At 41.0% G+C, this 18,877-nt stretch overlaps 1 protein-coding gene across 2 annotated transcripts in view; it reads right to left on the reverse strand.

Annotated features, from left to right (window-relative positions):
• racgap1 (Rac GTPase activating protein 1) overlaps positions 1–18,422 on the reverse strand; it is a 56,573-nt gene extending 38,151 nt beyond the window's left edge. The window contains exons 1-4 of one of the 2 annotated variants that reach the window (XM_073071026.1): positions 18,344–18,422; positions 14,343–14,431; positions 10,074–10,276; positions 1,080–1,219 (exon numbers count right to left, since the gene is read on the reverse strand). In XM_073071026.1, the coding sequence (XP_072927127.1) occupies positions 1,080–1,219; positions 10,074–10,276; positions 14,343–14,415 (416 nt within the window). In that variant the 5' untranslated portion in view covers positions 14,416–14,431; positions 18,344–18,422. Of the gene's footprint in view, positions 1–1,079; positions 1,220–10,073; positions 10,277–14,342; positions 14,432–15,077; positions 15,551–18,343 lie in introns of those variants that run through there. The other variant, XM_073071024.1, reaches the window with a different exon arrangement.
• Between the last annotated feature and the right edge of the window lie 455 nt (positions 18,423–18,877).

Genomic DNA, 18,877 nt, shown 5'->3' on the forward strand with positions numbered 1-18,877 from the left:
TTTAAACAATTCTGAGTTGCAAGTGCCTTATCTAGAACACTAAATTTGACTTGGAACTATTCATACAGCAAGCAAAAAAACCTTGCAAATATATATTATGTAATAATGTCTTTAGCACAAACATTCAGTAATCTGAGGAAGCCCACCAATACATCTTGAGGATTTCCAACTTAACATCAAAACCCATTAAGCTAGTGAACTCAACAAGTACTGAACACTAACTCAACACTTAATGTTCCATGAACCATTGAAGAAAAAGCAAAACTTGAGGGAGAGGTCAGCAGAAGGGGGAAGGGGGAATAGTCTTTTCAGCATGTCTTTCTAAGAGAAAGAATGCTTTCAAATAAATTATCTTTATTGATATTAAGATATTGGAACAAAGTGTCCACCTTGACAGGGTTGCTGTGACTAATATCACTGTAACTGGGATCCAGGTCTGACACAGTTGAGATGAAACTTCAAGCCAAGCAGGAGCACTGCTCTGAAGAATTAATCTCAAAAACAGACAGAAATTTATCTCAGTCCCATTTCATGGCTTCCTGGGAGTGGACAACTTCCATTTAAAATAGTCTTAAATGGTGCCTCCAGCTTTATCAAGTACAGGTGTTCCCCGCTTTACGAATGTTCGCTTTACACCACTTCGCTTCTACAAAAGACCTATACTAGTAACCTGTTTTGGCATTACAAAGAGGATTTTTGCTTTTATGAAAATTTTTCCCATGTAGATTAATGGCTCTTCACTTTACACCATTTTGGCTTAAGAAAGGTTTCATAGGAATGCTCTACCTTTGTTGGGGGGGGGGGGGGTGGTGGTGGGAGAAAACACCTGTACAGGGTAGAGGGAGACTGGAATGGGGGATGGGGCAGCCATTGCTTTTCGTAATTGTAGCTGAAACAGCTAAAGAAAAGCAGGGAGAGAAAGGAGAGTAGTCATTCAGAAAACTTAATGTTCTTCCGGAAAATTTTATTCAAGGATGCTTGTTTAGAACACTGAAGCATTGCACCAATACTTTCCCATTTAGACGATTTATCCTAAAACCAACAGAGCAAACAATTGTTGGGTGACTCAAGAGTACTACCGTCTGTTGGATGCATATCCATTAGAATTTGAGCATTTGGGGTCGAGAAAAGCAAGAGCAGACTTCTGTTCTTCATTTAACTGAATGCTGGTCGAGCCTTCTGTTATGAGGAGCTCTCGGATTAGCTGAATCTGTCGTTCCTTAAACGAAAGAAGGCAATTACTACAAATGGAAAGAGGCACTGGCTTATTAAATTAACTGTCAATGAGGTCACAGATCATGATCATTCATGCACAAAGACTGCTGAAGACAACATTGCATTCGGCTACAACAGTCAAACTATCTGCCATTGCTCACACATTCTAAGCTTGGGCCTGAAGAATAAGCACTGGAGGAAAAGTATCAGTTTATTCCTAGTTCTTAGTAGCTGGGAAAATAGAAATCAAACTAGTCTGTCTGAGGAAGCCAACAAGGAAAGGAGGCCTTATGTGACATTTGCATGCATGATACTGGGAAACAATTCTATTGGAGAAGCGGGAGACTAAATGGGGAGAAAAATACTTTGAAATGACCACCATTGTTTTGATTTTAAGATTTTGTTTTAAACCATACAAAGATCTTTTATAGAAATTCAGCCACTTGAAACATGCTCAACATTTGAATTCGATCGTCACCCCTAGTTGCCCTTGGACCGAAGATAATATTGTAGCTTCAATTCATGGCATCCCAAGTAAGATGTGCAGGCAGCAGATAACAAAAATCAAGTTTAGCTCCAAATAAGCTAGCTCCAAGAAAAAGATGTCTAATTTTACAAGCAGAACAGTAAATCAGCCTGTGACAACACTATGTAAAATACTTCTGTCCCCAAATTCATTAAAAAAATAACAAGTATTACCCATGGTGAAAGGCTTGCCAAGGCTGGAGAGCTCACCTGCTCATCCAAGTCTCAAAGCTAAGCTTCAATCAAGACATCTGTGTTTCAGTGCCCCTTTTGTGATATCACATCAGAATCAGGTTTAATATCACCAGCATATGTTGTGAAATTTGTTAACTTTGCAGCAGCAGTACAATGCAATACATGATAAATACAGAAAAGAACTGAATCAAGTGTGTGTATATGCACACACACACACACACACAAAGACAAGTACTGTAGCGCAAAAACAGAAAAACCAGAAAATTAAAAAAATTGTGAGGTAGTGTTCATGGATTCAATGTCCATTTTGAAATCTGATTGCAGAGGGGAAGAAGCTCTTCCTGAATGACTGAGTGTGATGTGGGCCTTCAGGCTTCTGTTCCTCCTTCCTTACGGTAACAATGAAAAGATGGCATGTCCTGGGTGGTAGTGGTGTCGGCGTCCTCGATGATGAGAGCTGCTTTTCTGAGGCACCACTCCTTGAAGGTGTCTTACTATGGAGGCTAGTACTCATGAGGGAGCTGACTAATATTATAATTCTGCAGTTTGCTTTGACCCCGCCCCCCCATACCAGACGGTGATACAGCCTCTCAATGTTCTCCATGGTACATCTGAAGAAATTTGAGTATTTTAGATGACAAACCAAACCACCTCTGCCTTCTGATGAAATATAGCTGCTGTCTTGCCTTCTTTATAGCTGCATCGATATGTTGGGACCAGGATCCTCAGATATATTGACACCCAGGAACTTGAAATTGCTCACTCTCCACTTCTGATTCCTCTATGAGAATTGGTTTGTGTTCCTTCATCTCATCCTTTCTGAAGTCCACAATGCTCTACAAACTTTCTCCCACTGCAGGCATTCCTTAAATATCAAATATCAAAAACTTGCAAAAAACCCCAAGGGAAAAAATAAATGCCTGCAGACCCATTGTTTGAAATTTTCAAATTCAGGAAAGCACCAGAAGATTGAAAACAGGCAATGTGACTTCCTTGCTTTAAAAAGACAGAAGACAAGCAACTAGAGGTTAGCTTGTTTAACATCTATTGTTGGCACGAGGCAAGAGTTGAATATTCAAGAGGAAACAATCACTTAAGAAAACTGAATATAATCAAAGCCAGAGTATTATGAAAAGGTAAACTTCTTTTGACAAATTTGATCAGACTCTTGAGGATGTAACAGGGACAGTTGAGAGGGGAACTTGCAGATGCAGTACATTTAGATTTCCAAAAGGCATTTGACAAGGTGCTATATATGAGGCTGGTGCATACATTAAAAGCCAAAGTATTAGAGAAAGTGTATTAGCATGGATTGAAAACTGGCTGTTATACAGAAAAACAATAGGAATAAATGTGTCCTTTTCAGGCTTGAGGGATTTAACTAATGGAGGAGCCCAGGGATTGGTCCTTGACTAATTACTTACATTAATAACCCGGAGGAGGGAAATAAGGTAATTTGCAAATTAACTTGAATGTGTGGAAATGTGAAGGCATGCACATGGATAAGAGGAATCAAAGTCTAGGTTACCATATAAATGGAGAGAGATTGCAAATAAATTCAGATGGGTCTAGTGCTCGAGTGTGTGAATCACAAAAAGTCAAGGCAACAAACAATATGTTGTTGACCTTTAATGCAAAGGGGTTAGAGTTTAACAATGGAGAGGTTTTGTTAACATTTTCTGGAGTGTTGAAGGCATACTTGGAATATCATGTACTAATGTTTCTCTTAGTGAGAAACAAAGGATATACAGTCGACCTTCAATAATCCAACTACCTGTAATCTGGTTCCTTTGATAATTGGCACCGATTTCAAATTTTCCACGCAACTGTAATTTCAAATTTCCCAGACCACCGTACCAATCTGCTGCGCATTGTTTTGGTTGCGCTAGATCTATTCACATGTTGGCGTGCTCTTGTAAGCACAGACAGGCTATTCCTGATTGTTTTCCTGCATTTATAATATCATTTGCTCTTTTTTAGCCCCAATTATGGGCCCAGTGAGCAAAGGAAATGCACCTCATGCTGTGAAGCAAAAACACCGCACATTATCCATTAAAGATAAGGTTGCACTCTTGGAAAAAAAAACAGGACAGGTGTATCGGTGTAAAGCTTGTGCGAGTGTTACAACATTGGCTCTTCCACAGTGTACAATATAAAGAAACAAAGAAAAACTGCTACACTTTTTTGCTTGATAGTGGGTCAAAGAAACAGATGTGCGTAAGAAAAACAATGAAAGACGGAAGAAGTTCAGAACTAGATAAAGTGCTGATAACATGGTTTAATCTTCATGTAAGTGAAGGTGTTGAACTATCTGGAGATATGGTGAAGGAACAAGCAAAAGTGTTTCATGAAGGACTAGATTGAGTGTGACTATAGTGAAGGCTGGCTTCATTGGTTCAAGCAGTGTCATGGCTTACAGTTTCGTGCAGTGTGTGGTGAAAAACGTTCAGCAGACAAGGAAGCAGCAGCAAAGTTTGTTGACGAGTTTGCTAAGTTAGTCTCTGATGAAAAATTAAGCCCCGAGCAGGTGTACAATGCTGATGAGACTGCTTTGTATTGGAGATGTACACCAAGAAGAACACTAACAACAGCAGATGCAGAATCGTCAACAGGGTATAAGGCATCGAGAGATTGTGTGACTTTGCTAGGCTGCTCTAATGCTGCAGGAACCCACAGATGCAAGTTACTGGTCATTGGCAAAAGTTTACAATTTCCTGTAATTTACTGTGCTAACAAAACCAGATGGATTACAACTAGCATCACACTAGGATGGTTTGAAAATTATTTTGTTCCCGAAGCACGAGCTCGCTGTGACTCTGTTGGCCTGCACCACAACTGTAAGATAATGCTTACCACACCCGAAAGCAGAATTCCTGGTAAAAAAAACCAATGTCTTCGGTATCTTCCTGCCACCTAACTGTACGTCATTAATTTAACCTCTGGACAATGGCATATTACATTCTCTCAAGTCTAAGTATAATTCCCTGTTTATGAGGCGCCTTTTGAATGCAGTTAATGCTGGCAGACCGGTAAAGGAATTTATAAAGGATTTTAATATGCAAGAGACGATTTACTGTGCTGCTAACGCTTGAAGGTCTGTAGAGCTATCCACACTGAAGAATGGTTGGCATAAATTATGGCCAGGTTCAAAGTTTGAGTCTGCACCTGGTGAAGACACTGGAAATGACTTTACAGGTAGACTTTCCAAGGAAAAACAGATGATACGTGAACTACTTTCTTTTGCTCAAGAGCTAAGTAATCCTGCTGCCAAGGATCTTGCATCAAGGTTCAATGATGACAATGTTGAAGAATGGATGAATATAGATTCGGATGAGCCTACTGTTCATCATTATTCTGTACATCCAGAGAAGGAAGATATTGAAGGAGAAAGCAGTGATGAACATGAGGAAGTTGTAGCAGAAAGACTTTCTATTGACAGGCTAATTAAGTTGACAAGTGAACTGCTGAAAGGAATTGGAGCAATGATGTTTTATAACTGAGCAAGAAATAATGAGGATAAGCTGCAGGATAAGCTAATCAGAGAGAGACCAAAATATATGAAACAGCTTACCTTGGAAGATATGTTCAAAAAAATTGCTAGAAAAAGTGCAACAGGAGAGCTAACACTTCAAAATCCAGTGCCATCAACTTCTGCTCACTCAGATGTGCTGCCACCAACATCAACAGTTTTTGAAGAAACTGCTGTGCCAGTTTCAGCACCAGTTCCTGATATTTCACTCATTTTTCAAGATGAAGATGTTGATGATCCTGACAACCCCACACTTGCAGACATGTAACTTTGCCTGAAGGTATATTAAATGTCTCACTTTAGAAGCGAAAGTGCTCAACTTTTCTGTACAAGTTAATTTCTGTACATTTACCTGTACCCTTTATTTTACCTGTGCCTGTACAGTATATTACTTTATTAAAATTTCACTTGCTACTTGTTTAATATTTCTGTTTCATTATTATCTGACTTGTACTGGTTTACATGATATTTTAAAGGTATTATGAGGCGGTTAGCTATGGCTTAATGTGATTCAGCATTTTCACTAATCAGGCACTCCTCAGGTCCCAATGGATTAGTGAAGGTCAACCTGTAGTAGCATTAGAGGGGCATAGGTGGGAAAAAAAAGAGAGGCCAGTAATTTAAAAGTGAGGAGCATTGAAATTTCCTGAGTGAGTGGTAAATTCCCAGAATTTTCTGATCTCCCAGGGGCAATGGAGGCACACCAGAGAGATTTAAGGTGGAAATAAACATTTCAAACATCAAGGAACATAAACATAAATAGGCTTTATGTGATGCCTATTTACTTTCAAGGAAAATGCTGCTTTTAGGATTGGTACTTCACCATTAACTAAAGAAAGCACATCATGTGCCCATCTATTCTATGATACTTCCAGCTTTAATACAGATCAGACTACCAGAATGAATAGCTGTGTTTACTTGACATCACATCCAATGTGATACTCAGTTCCAGATTAGTTCCATAGAACCCACACCACACCTAAATAGATTTTTTTAAAAAAGACTTTATTAACCTACATCATTACTTATGGTGATTTCTCTTTCTGTAACCCATTAAGATACATCTCCAGAACTGTAATGGAAATTTCCTAGCAAATATATCACAGGGAAATGCTGTGTCTATTAGAGTAGAAGCATCCATCTATATTCACACTGCAAAGCATCAATTTAGTGTACAGGGAAGCAGAAGGGATGTCAATAGCATTAAAACATTTTGATTTTTTAATTGTTTGTGCAAGTATAGCTACATAAATCTCAACAGAAATCACCTGTAGAAAGGACAGAAGGACTAATTTGCTGTCAATAGCCAAATACAAAAAATTCATATCCAAAACATTAACTTCACAATCATCAGCACGATCGCTGTTGACTGCTTAATAGTTACAGGAGTTCACTTTTTAAAAGTTTTATTTCCAGTAATTGTAGGTTGTGTTTCCTTTCAATTATTCTGAGGCAGACAAAGTGAGGAGACAATAGCAACAGCATGTAGCAATAACAGCCTTCATCTCTCCAATTATGAAGTTAATAGGAAAATTAAGATAGAAATTGCATTCATTTTAACAATCATCATGTCTTCAGGCCATCTTAAAGTGGTCAAAGCAATATTGCTTTGGTAAATACAAGAGCCATTTTGCATTCAGCAAATGCAATTGTCAATACAAAGCAATCATTGACTGAATGTTGAATGTAGTCTGGATGTTAGAATTTATTTATTAGGAGATACAGCCCAATGAGACCACGCTGCTCAATTACACCCATGTGACCAATTAACCTACTAACCTGTACATATCTGGAACATGAGAAGAAACCAGGGCACCCAGAGGAAGCCCATGCGGTTATTGGAAGAATGTACAAACTCCTTACAGCGGTGGAAATAAACCAGGTCACTGCCACTTTAATAGCAGTACATTAACCATGACAGTACTATAGTTCTTTGGTCTTTTAACGATACAATGAAAGCTGAACAAGCATATTCATGTTTTACTTAAGGGAAACAAAGTTATGCTTAGTACACAGTACTGCATTGCAGTGCCATCCAATATCAAGGCTCCTGTTTCAGTCGGGTTGGAGTGTTATCAAGCAAGTCAAGTGTGTAGAAGTTGTGAAATGGGTCAAGGAAATATGCAAAGAATGCTGCTCCAATGCCGAAAACCTCAGCCAGATAGAATTACACTGACATTAATGGTTTTATGACAAAACAAGGCCCATGATGTAAAACTTTTGACCTTTGAGTGAATTGAAACTTGCATTATCTATGCACAAACATTCAAGGGGTATGTGCAAGATGATCAGACTGCACACAAAAAATCCAGCAAAATGTTACTTGCTGACATACTGCAGAACATAGTAACACTTTGTGAAGCTCATTCATATTCCATAGTCTACAATTAGACTTGGGTCCAGTAATGTTACTGTGGACATATTGACCATGTGGTTTTATTGTGTGCAACTTTAATGGGAGAAAGAAGTTGGACATTCCATAGTAAATGTCCTGAAACCTCAGTCTTTTCACCATCCACAAGGCACAACAGGAATCTAATGGAATCCTCACTACTTTATTGGCTAAGTGCCAGTCTATTACCACCCAGGACAAAGCAGCCGACTTCAGTGAAACCACATCCACCGCCCCAACAGTATCTAGAAGATGCACTGCAGCGACTTGCCAAGGTTTCTTCAATGCCGCATTCCAAAATTGTGACTTCTAATACCAAAGACAAGGATAGAAGAAGCACGAGAATTCTGCCAGTTCCATGACACATACCACCTGGAACTGGAAGTACAGGCAATCCCCGGGTTACGGACGAGTTCCGTTCCTGAGTCCGCCTTTAAGTCGGATTTGTACATAAGTCGGAACAAGTACATCCAATATTATTTAGCGTTAGTTAGTCAAACGTTTGTCTTAATATATAGTATATATTTTACCTTTCTATGCATATAAAACACTTAAGAAATGTATGTATTCCAATAATTAAACCACCGTGTTGCTTAGTAATAATTGTAGCTTTCATCGGGGCAGGGCCTTTCACATGCTCCATTATTCTCACTTTATCCGTTATCCTTTAAAATTGTTCCAATCGTTGACTGACTGTAGCCTAACGCTTTTCCAATGACCGATGGCGTTCCACCTCTTTCCAAACGCTTTATTATTTCCACTTTATTTTCAATCACGATCGCTTCCCGTCAATGGAACAGAAACACTATGGGCGGTGGGTCCCGACCTGCGCTGGCTCCCGAGGTCCACTGGGTCCTAAGGACCACCGCACTGAATTCCCCGGGTCCTAAACTCCACCGCTCTGAGACAGGTTAAATGGGACAAGTGGGGTCTGTGCTGGGTTTGGGTATTTAATCCTCCACAATATTCTGTGTGGGAATTTAAACTGGAGGTGGCAGTGTTTTTTTTTTTATGAGGTTGAGTTGTGAGCTCGACATCAACCCAGCACGGATGGTACGGGAGTCACTGGATCGAACTCGGGAACCTCCGTTCTCTAGCCCAGTGCTGATCTGACTGCACCACCAGCCGACCGGAACCGGGGGGGGGGGGGGGGGGGGGGGGGGAAGAGAGGGCGGGGTCAGGGTGAATCTTACTAAGAAAAATTTAAGCCAGATACAAAGTTAAACACTCGACACAGCGTCAACGGCAACAACTTAAAATGGCGGACAGCGCTCTCCTTCCTCAGTTCGTAAGTACGAGTTGTCCGCAAGTCAGACGTTCGTAACTTGGGGACTACCTGTATTTGCTGATCCTTGTTCATAGCTGGGTCTATATCTTAGAACTCCATTCTCAAAAACACAATGGAAGCACCGTTAAGGAATTACAGTGGTGTAAGCTCACCACTAAATTCAAAGGCACTGCAGTGTGGGCATCAATGCTGACCTTGCCAGTTACACCCACTTCCCATGAAGGCAAAAAAAAATTGCTACCACGCATCTAATTTAAATATACACTCAATGTATGTTCATGGTCTTCTGCTGCTGTAGCCCATACACTTCAAGGTATGATGTGTTCTTCTGCACAACATTGTTGTAATGTGTGGTTATTTGAGTTGCTGTCAGCTTGAACCAGCCTGGCAATTCTCCTCCGATCTCTCTCATTAACAAAGGGTTTTTTGCTGCTCACTGGACTTTTTGCACCATTCTCTGTAAACTCTAGAGACTGCTGTATGTGGAAATCCCAGGAGATCAGCAGTTTCTGAGATACTCAAACCACCCTGTCTGGCACCAACAATAATTCCATGGTCAGTCACTTAGATCACATTTCTTCCCCATTCTGATGTTTGGTCTGAACAACTGAATCTCTTGATCATATCTGCATGCAGTTATGCATTGAGTTGCTGCCACATGATTGATTGATTAGATTATTGCATTAACAAGCAGGTGTACTGGTGCACCTAATAAAGTGGCCAGTGAGTGTCTGCATTTTGGTGCAAGGTGGCGGACAAAGGTAAGAGCAAATTTTTTAAAATCTCAAATCGTCACAGTGTAACGCTAAGTGTAAAGCTGCTTCAATGTTACACGCGCCTATGCATCTAATTGTTAATTGTGTACAAAGGAAGAAGCCCATAGCCGTTTGAACTGATAGTTTAAAAACAAAATTTACAATCACACATACCAGCCGCTCACACTCTGTTTCTGCCTTCTGACGACGTTTCATCTCCACGTCAACCTGGTTACGAGCATGCTTCAGCTTGACATCAAGGGCATTCCGCTCTGTTTCAGCTTTGGTTAGGCGCTCTGTAGCACATGACAGTTCCAGCTGAGTCTTTTGCCACTGTCGTCGACACTCTTCAAAGTTTTTAGCTAACTGAATGAATTCTGCAAGGAAACAATCACAGATATAAATGCACCATCCCAGGACGAAGGAGATGTCTTCCTTTTATATACAAAGGGGCTTCCCTGCCTCCACCATCAACTCTGCTCTCAAACACATCTGCTCTTACCCTATCCGCCCGCCACCCCACTCGGGATAGGGTTCCCCTTGTCACCTACCACCCCACCAGCCTCCAGGTCCAACATACAATTCTCCGTAATTTCCGCCACCTCCAACTGGATCCCACTACCAAGCACATCTTTCCCTTCCCCCCCTTTTGCTTTCCACTGGGATCACTCCCAACACGACACCCTTGTCCATTTGTCTCCCCCAACCCTTCCCACCGATCTCCCTCCTGGCACTTATCCTTGTAACTGGAACAAGTGCTACACCAGCCCTTACACTTCCTCCCTCACCACCATTCAGGGCCCCAGACAGTCCTTCCAGGTGAGGCGACACTTCACCTGTGAGTCGGCTGGTGTGGTATACTGCGTCTGGTGCTCTCGGTGCAGCCTTTTATATATTGGTGAGACCCGACGCAGACTGGGAGACCGTTTCACTGAACACCTACGCTGTCCGCGAGAGAAAACAGGATCTCCAAGTGGCCACATATTTTAATTCCACTTCCCAGTCCCATTCCCATTCTGATATGTCTACCCATGGCCTCCTCTACTGTCAAGATGAAGCCACACTCAGATTGGAGGAACAACACCTTATATTCCATCTGGGTAGCCTCCAACCTGATGGCATGAACATTTTTTTCTCTAGCTTCCATTAATACTCCTCCTCACCCCATCCCCTATTTATTTATTTATCCCCCCCACTCCTTTTTCCCCCTCTCTCAATCACTCTTTGCCTGTTCTCCATCTCCCTCTGGTGCTCCCCTCCCCCTTTCTTTCTCCCTAGGTCTCCTGTGCTATGATCCTTTCCCTTCTCCAGCTGTGTATCCCTTTCACCAATCACCTTTCCAGCTCTCCCCCTCCTGTCTTCTATCATTTCAGATTTCCCCTTCCTACTTTCAAATCTCTTACTATCTTTCCTTTCAGTTAGTCCTGACGAAGGGTCTCGGCCTGAAACATCGACTGTGCTTCTTCCTATAGATGCTGCCTGGCCTGCTGCATTCCACCAGCATTTTGTGTGTGTTGACAGATATAAATGGCATCTTTTTTTGAAAAAAGAAAAAGGTTTTGCCAAATTCAAAATTACCTTCTATAAATAAGAAACTTATTTCTTGGTACAATGTTGTGTTGATGGAAATCTGGCATCAAAGCTATCTGAAATCTAACCGTACAAACATGACTTGGATGGTATACTGTATAAATCATCCTTTGTCATTCTGCATTTGACTCAAGTTTATAACACCAATTCTATTCCTTGAACTTCTCAAACCCAGCTACTCAAAAGGGTCTACATGTGGGGTCATTTCAGTTCACAGATCCAAAGTGAGTAGAGACATGAACTGATACATTCAAGTCACCAGGGTCCAAAAATTTCTAGGAGAAACACTGTCATGCACACAGTAGAAAAGAATTTTTTCCTGAGGTGGGGTGGGGAATTATTATTGAAACATTATTTATAGCTGGCTTGAAAACCAGTACATAGATGAATGCGAGCACATCAAATCGGAGCACTACACAAGTACACTGGGACAATGGGAGTCATTTAGTTTAGACAAATGAGAAGTTCAGCAATAGTCAGAGAAATGTGTGTTTACTATAACTGCATTCCACTGTTGATCAGACATGAAGGACCAAGTGAAAGAGAAATATCTGAATCAAGCAGGAATGTGTACCTCAGATAGAGAATCAGCCATGAATTTGCTGAAGGCAGCCATTCTCAAGGAACCTTACAGCTTATTTTTGGTTATACTACTTCTGCTCTTAAGACACGAGAAAATTACTGATATATTGATAAACAATTTAATAGATGTTGCAAACGTATTTACCTGCCATGAGCAAAGACAATGAGACGAGACATGAGAAATATTAACAATTTTCAAAATAAAAAATTACTCTATCTTGAAGGGATTACAGGGCTTCACAATGCACTGAACCAGAATGGAATCCAGCTCACTGAATTCACACAACATATTTTCCACATAAGAGATTAAGAGATTCCACATTAGAGATTAGAAAAGCTAAAAGTTATGAGTTTGGTTTGGCAAATAAGGTGGAAGTAAATCCGAAAGGTTTCTACAGTTATATTAAAAGCAAGAGGATAGTGAGGGATAAAATTGGTCCCTTAGAGAATCAGGGTGGTCAGCTATGTGTGGAGCCGAGGGAGATGGGAGAGATTTTGAACGATTTCTTCTCTTCGGTATTCACTAAGGAGAAGGATATTGAATGGTGTAAGGTGTGGGAAACAAGTAAGGAAGTTATGGAACCTATGACAATTAAAGAGGTGGAAGTACTGGCGCTTTAAAGAAATTTAAAAGTGGATAAATCTCCAGGTCCTGACAGGATATTCCCCAGGACCTTGAGGGAAGTTTGTGTAGAGATAGCAGGAGCTCTGACAGAAATCTTTCAGATGTCATTAGAAACTGGGATTGTGCCGAAGGATTGGCGTATTGCTCATGTGGTTCCATTGTTTAAAAAGGGTTCTAGAAGTAAGCCTAGCAATTATAGATCTGTCAGTTTGACATCAGTGGTGGGTAAATTAATGGAAAGTATTCTTAGAGATAGTATTTATAATTATCTGGATAGACAGGATCTGATTAGGAGTAGCCAGCATGGATTTGTGCGTGGAAAGTCATGTTTGACAAACCTTATTGAATTTTTTGAAGTAGTTACGAGGAATGTTGACGAGGGTAAGGCAGTGGATGTAGTCTATATGGACTTCAGCAAGGCCTTTGACGAAGTTCCACATGGAAGGTTAGTTAAGAAGGTTCAGTCGTTAGGTATTAATGCTGGAGTAATAAAATGGATTCAACAGTGGCTAGATGGGAGATGCCAGAGAGTAGTGGTGGATAATTGTTTATCGGGATGGAGGCCGGTGACTAGCGGGGTGCCTCAGGGATCTGTTTTGGGCCCAATGTTGTTTGTAATATACATAAATGATCTGGATGATGGGGTGGTAAATTGGATTAGTAAGTATGCCGATGATACTAAGGTAGGAGGTGTTGTGGATAATGAGGTGGGTTTTCAAAGCTTGCAGGGAGATTTATGCCGGTTAGAAGAATGGGCTGAACGTTGGCAGATGGAGTTTAATGCTGAGAAGTGTGAGGTTCTACATTTTGGCAGGAATAATCCAAATAGAACATACAGGGTAAATGGTAGGGCATTGAGGAATGCAGTGGAACAGAGAGATCTAGGAATAACAGTGCATAGTTCCCTGAAGGTGGAGTCTCATGTAGATAGGGTGGTGAAGAAGGCTTTTGGAACGCTGGCCTTTATAAATCAGAGCATTGAGTACAGAAGTTGGGATGTAATGTTAAAATTGTACAAGGCATTGGTAAGGCCAAATTTGGAATATTGTGTACAGTTCTGGTCACCGAATTATAGGAAAGATATCAATAAATTAGAGAGAGTGCAGAGACGATTTACTAGGATGTTACCTGGGTTTCAGCACTTAAGTTACAGAGAAAGGTTGAACAAGTTAGGTCTCTATTCATTGGAGCGTAGAAGGTTGAGGGGGGATTTGATTGAGGTATTTAAAATGTTGAGAGGGATAGATAGAGTTGACGTGAATAGGCTGTTTCCATTGAGAGTAAGGGAGATTCAAACGAGAGGACATGATTTGAGAGTTAGCGGGCAAAAGTTTAAGGGAAACACGAGGGGGTATTTCTTTACTCAGAGAGTGATAGCTGTGTGGAATGAGCTTCCTGTAGAAGTAGTACAGGCCAGTTCAGTTGTGTCATTTAAGGTAAAATTGGATAGGTATATGGACAGGAAAGGAGTGGAGGGTTATGGGCTGAGTGCGGGTAGGTGGGACTAGGTGAGATTAAGAGTTCGGCACGGACTAGGAGGGCCGGAATGACCTGTTTCCGTGCTGTGATTGTTATATGGTTATAAAGATACACAATTACACTGGTCACTACCGTATTTCATTATGACCAAAGTAAAGCATGCTTACGGGGTTCTATTCCTTCATTTAATACTTCCATCTGTCTGAGCATCTGTTCGAGCATGTCACGCAGAGTCACCATTGTGGATTCGATTATCCTGAAATTAAAACATTCATGTTACAAAGCAATACAATCACAACAGCTTATGAAATACCTTCTTACACATATTAGGATCATAAGGAAAGCAAACAAAGAGTCGGGTCTTAGAAATAACATTTACTGTGATTAATAGGGAAGTGGTGGATGCAATATATTTAAGTTTCCCAAAAGGCATTTGATTAGGTGCCACAAAGAATTACAAAATATTCTTTGTGATTCTCAGTGTTGGAGACAATGACACGCATAGAAGATTGGCTGGTTAACTGGAAATAGGCATTTTTGTTTGATCGGCAAGCTACAATGAGTGGGTGGATAAATGCTGGGGTCTCAAATTTTATAATTTATATATGGCCGCTAAACTTTCTGATGACACAATAGAATATGACAATAAAAAAAAGGTCAAGTCTCCATCGTTCACAGTACATCCCTGAATTCCCATAACGCCCAGAAACTTAATAACCCATGTTGAATTAACTGAATAACACTCAATAGCGCTCTGGATCGAGAATTCTACAGATTCACTAGCATCTGCAAAAAGAAATTTCTCATCTCAGCCAGAGGAAACATTCTCTCCATATCCAGTTTGTAGGGATTTCACAAGATTCAATGAAATTGCCTCTTATTACATTTACTAATAATCTCACCTAGTTTTGCATTGACTACAAACTCAGAAATATGGCATTTGGTTCCCACAGCTGAATTAATATAGATTGTGAATAGCTGAGGCCCAACCAATTATCATGGCAGTACCCCACTAGTTAAAGTTCAAGGAATGATTGGTTTCTTCTCTGATAACTGATTTTCAGCCCATCACTATATTATTCAACTTGATTGTTCCACAGGAGGCTGGCCAATAGAAAATGCAAATATACTACATCCATTAGTCTTATTTAAGGCCGATTTTCACTTCTGCGTCGCTCTACGCCGTAGCGAGCATGCGTTCGTGTGCGCCAAAACGCTTGTTGGCGGTGGAGTTTCTATGCCACCGTGTTGAGTTTCTTCGTGAGAGACATGGACGAGGAAACGCATTTCAAACATTTTCGCATGTCGGCAGGTAGATTTGACGATTTGGTTCATCTATTTCGTATCGGTGTACACACAGCCTACAAACATGGCGGAGAAGAAGCAACCGGAAATACGATGTTACCAAGCGGACCAATCACAGTTGTTGTGGTCCGCGTTGCCACGACGCGCCAACTCCAACATGATGCGCTCAAGTCGCCATTAGAAATCCACCGCCAACTAGCGTTTAAAACTAGCGTTTTAGCAATTCAGTGAATTGCAGAGCGACGCAGACACTTACGAAGCTGCGGCGTAGGCTAACACACAGAAATATAAATCAGCCTCAACTTTTCTGGAGAGGTGCACGTCACACTACTGCGGGTACAGCGTAGGGTACGCGAAACCTACAGCGTAGATGCGACGCACAAGTATAAATCAGCTTTTATTCTACATCCTCAAAGAACTCCAGTAGATCATAACAAGAATTCGATTTATTTTGCTGTAAATTGATACCAACTCCGCTCAGTCCTGTTATTCCATCATTTCCCTACCACTGACATTAGGATAGACCACAAAGCAAGCTGTGAAGACACGGAGGCTGCAGGGGGCCTCTGTTAGGTTAAACTAGTGGGCAAAAATCTTACACATGAAGGGCTAATGTGGGAAACTATAATGCCCAGTTTGGTAGGGCAAAAAGATAAGTGGTGACAGACTGCAGAGGGATCAGGGTGTTCTCATGCAAGAATGCAGGTAGAGTGGGAAAGCTGAAAAAACGTTTGAGAGGGGAATTGCACACCAGGTGTTAGGCTTCAGTTGGAAAGAATATTGATGAGACCATTGCTGGAGTACTATGTACAGATGTGGCTTAGATTTAAGACCTATTTATTTCTCTTTCAGATAGTGTCTTTTAACTCTTTTCCTTAAAAGGTCAGTGCAAGAAAGTCTTTGAATATTTTATAGCAGGTTTAGATACCTAGATACTTGACAAATAAAGGTTTGAAAGGATACCACAGTTAAGTGGAAATGCAGAGTTAAGATTACAACCAGACCAGTCAATGGTGGGGCAATGTTAAAGTGCTTGCTGCTGTACCTAATCTGTCTTCAAAAGAATTCATTTTCAAACAATAACACTTAAAACCATCAATAAGATGAAATTCTTGTTTCCTGCTACCTCCCTCATCTGCTGGAAATCAACAATTGGCTAGAAATATCAAACTCAAGATAGTCTAAATATATTTTTAACTGAATAAAATAACTGCAGATATTCCCCTGAAAAAAATTATAATATGGCTGACTTCTAAAAATTGAAGATCACAGCTGTTCAACATCAACATCCTCAGATGCAGGAACTCAAGCTGAGGGGCAGGAATGACAAGAACACGACAGTATTTTTTTTGGAAAAAAAGTTGGACAGCAGGTTATTTCTCGCACAATTTCAGCCACAACTAGATAACACAAATTTGACGAAATCGTAAAAAAAAGTTAAGATAAACTTTTGCATGATCACGAATAATCAAGGTTTGAGAAATAACTCCCAAAAGTAACAAAGATTCCATATGAACTGGATCGGTTACAACTCTACCAGCAACACAATGTGCTCAGTGTATGATTAATATTTTTTTTAAAAATATCTTACATTTCTTAACAGACAACCCTAGTTGAAAAAAAATGCTGCCAAACTTTCAAACTGTACGAAGCAACTGTCAACTGCTCAAATATACAACGGCGCTGAAAGACATTTGGGCTGAAGCCCAAATTAAATTGCTAACTAATGACAAACTAAGAACTGGTGTCCCTTACTGAATATGTCACGTGGAAGATTCAACGTCTGCAACGGACACGGAAACTAAAGTGGTCAGCAAATCGAGACATCCTACCTCTCCCTCATATTGATAGCGGCTCCCTGACGCCCGCAAATTATATACAATATCCCGGAAATCAATTTTTTGAGAACGAGCACACCATGGCAGAGTGTTCCAAAAAAAGAAAATATACTTCACCCCAGACTACACTAAAGTGTACCCCAGCCTAATAGGGGTCAAAAATAATGACAGTGTTGCTTGCTGCACTGTTTACAACAGTGACCTTTCTATTGCTCATGGAGGGTTAAAATGTAAAAGACATATTGAGGTGAGTTTAACAGGTGTCATTCATTCATAACAGCAGAGCTAACGTTATTTAAACTAGCTGCTAAAGAGCTACTCTATTGCAGACATCCCACCTCTCCCGGGAGTCTCCCGCAAATTGATGGTGCTACCTCCCTGAAATGAGTTTTTGCAGGATGGGATGTCTGAAAATCCATAGAAGTATTAAATACTGCATCCAGTGGGATACGTTTGTATCAGAACTAAAAACAAGTATAAACTGAAATTTCCCCAACGCGACAGCAAGAAATTTACAATCACCTTGATGGTGTTACGCAATGGTATATCCTTTTCACCACCTTCCTTCCTCTCTCCCCACCTCAAACAGCAAGCCCTGCAACCTGATATTCACAATAACTCCAGCCCGCATCGAAGACCCATCTGTCAACCAGGTTAAGAAGGTAAATTATACTGGACTTTACCGGCAGAGAGGACCAACCCTGCAGTCGGCTCTGGTGTGGCTTAACAACGGTCGATAACGAGGAGCCGCCAAGTTATCGCTACAACGGGATGATGGAAGGGAGGGAACGGGGAGCCGGGCGAAGACCGCGGACCCATTGGCCTTCCCGGTGGTGTGAAAGTAAACACCAGCCGAGAAAGTAAAAGGCCAATATACCAGCATCTCCCGTCTTGGGACAACGGCCCCGGTACAGGGACAAGATACCGCCGGAAGACTAGCAGCAATCAGGTAATTTATAAAAGGATTATTTTTCTCTTTACACTCGATCTAACGGAGAGATAACACAATTTCCTTCCATACTTACGATCCCTCTCGGGCTCCGCCGCCTGCTACTGCTCACTTCTAATGCACCGCCAATAATTTTTCGCGGCACGATTTGAAATCTCCCCAATGGCCAATCAGGGCGATGTTGTTCCGCGAAGCCCGCCTTTGCGTCCTGCATGACGTAATCGCACACTTCTCAGGCAACGTCCGCCAGGTGGCGCTAAATTGAGGGATTTAGTTCTGTGGATAAAATACTCTGGCAGACATTTAAATTAATTAAGGTTATTGAAAGAGAGGTAAATTGCTTCTGTTGGTGGAGGGAATGTGAGGTAAAAGTGACCAAAATAAAAGAGCCAAAAGCAGCAAGAAGAAAAACTTATTCACAGAACAAGTGGTCAGGCTCTAAGTGCACTGCTGAGATGTTAATGGAAGGGGGTTCAAAAGGAAGCTGGATAAGTATCTGAAAGAAAAATATTCAAAGATATGGGGAGAAGGAGGGCGAGTGGGACTAACTGGATCTTACATAGTGCTGGAGGCAACTTGATGGGCAAATGGCCTTTCTCTGTAAACATTC

This window comes from Hemitrygon akajei, chromosome 18 (genome assembly GCF_048418815.1).
Source record: "Hemitrygon akajei chromosome 18, sHemAka1.3, whole genome shotgun sequence".
Lineage (NCBI taxonomy): Eukaryota > Metazoa > Chordata > Chondrichthyes > Myliobatiformes > Dasyatidae > Hemitrygon > Hemitrygon akajei.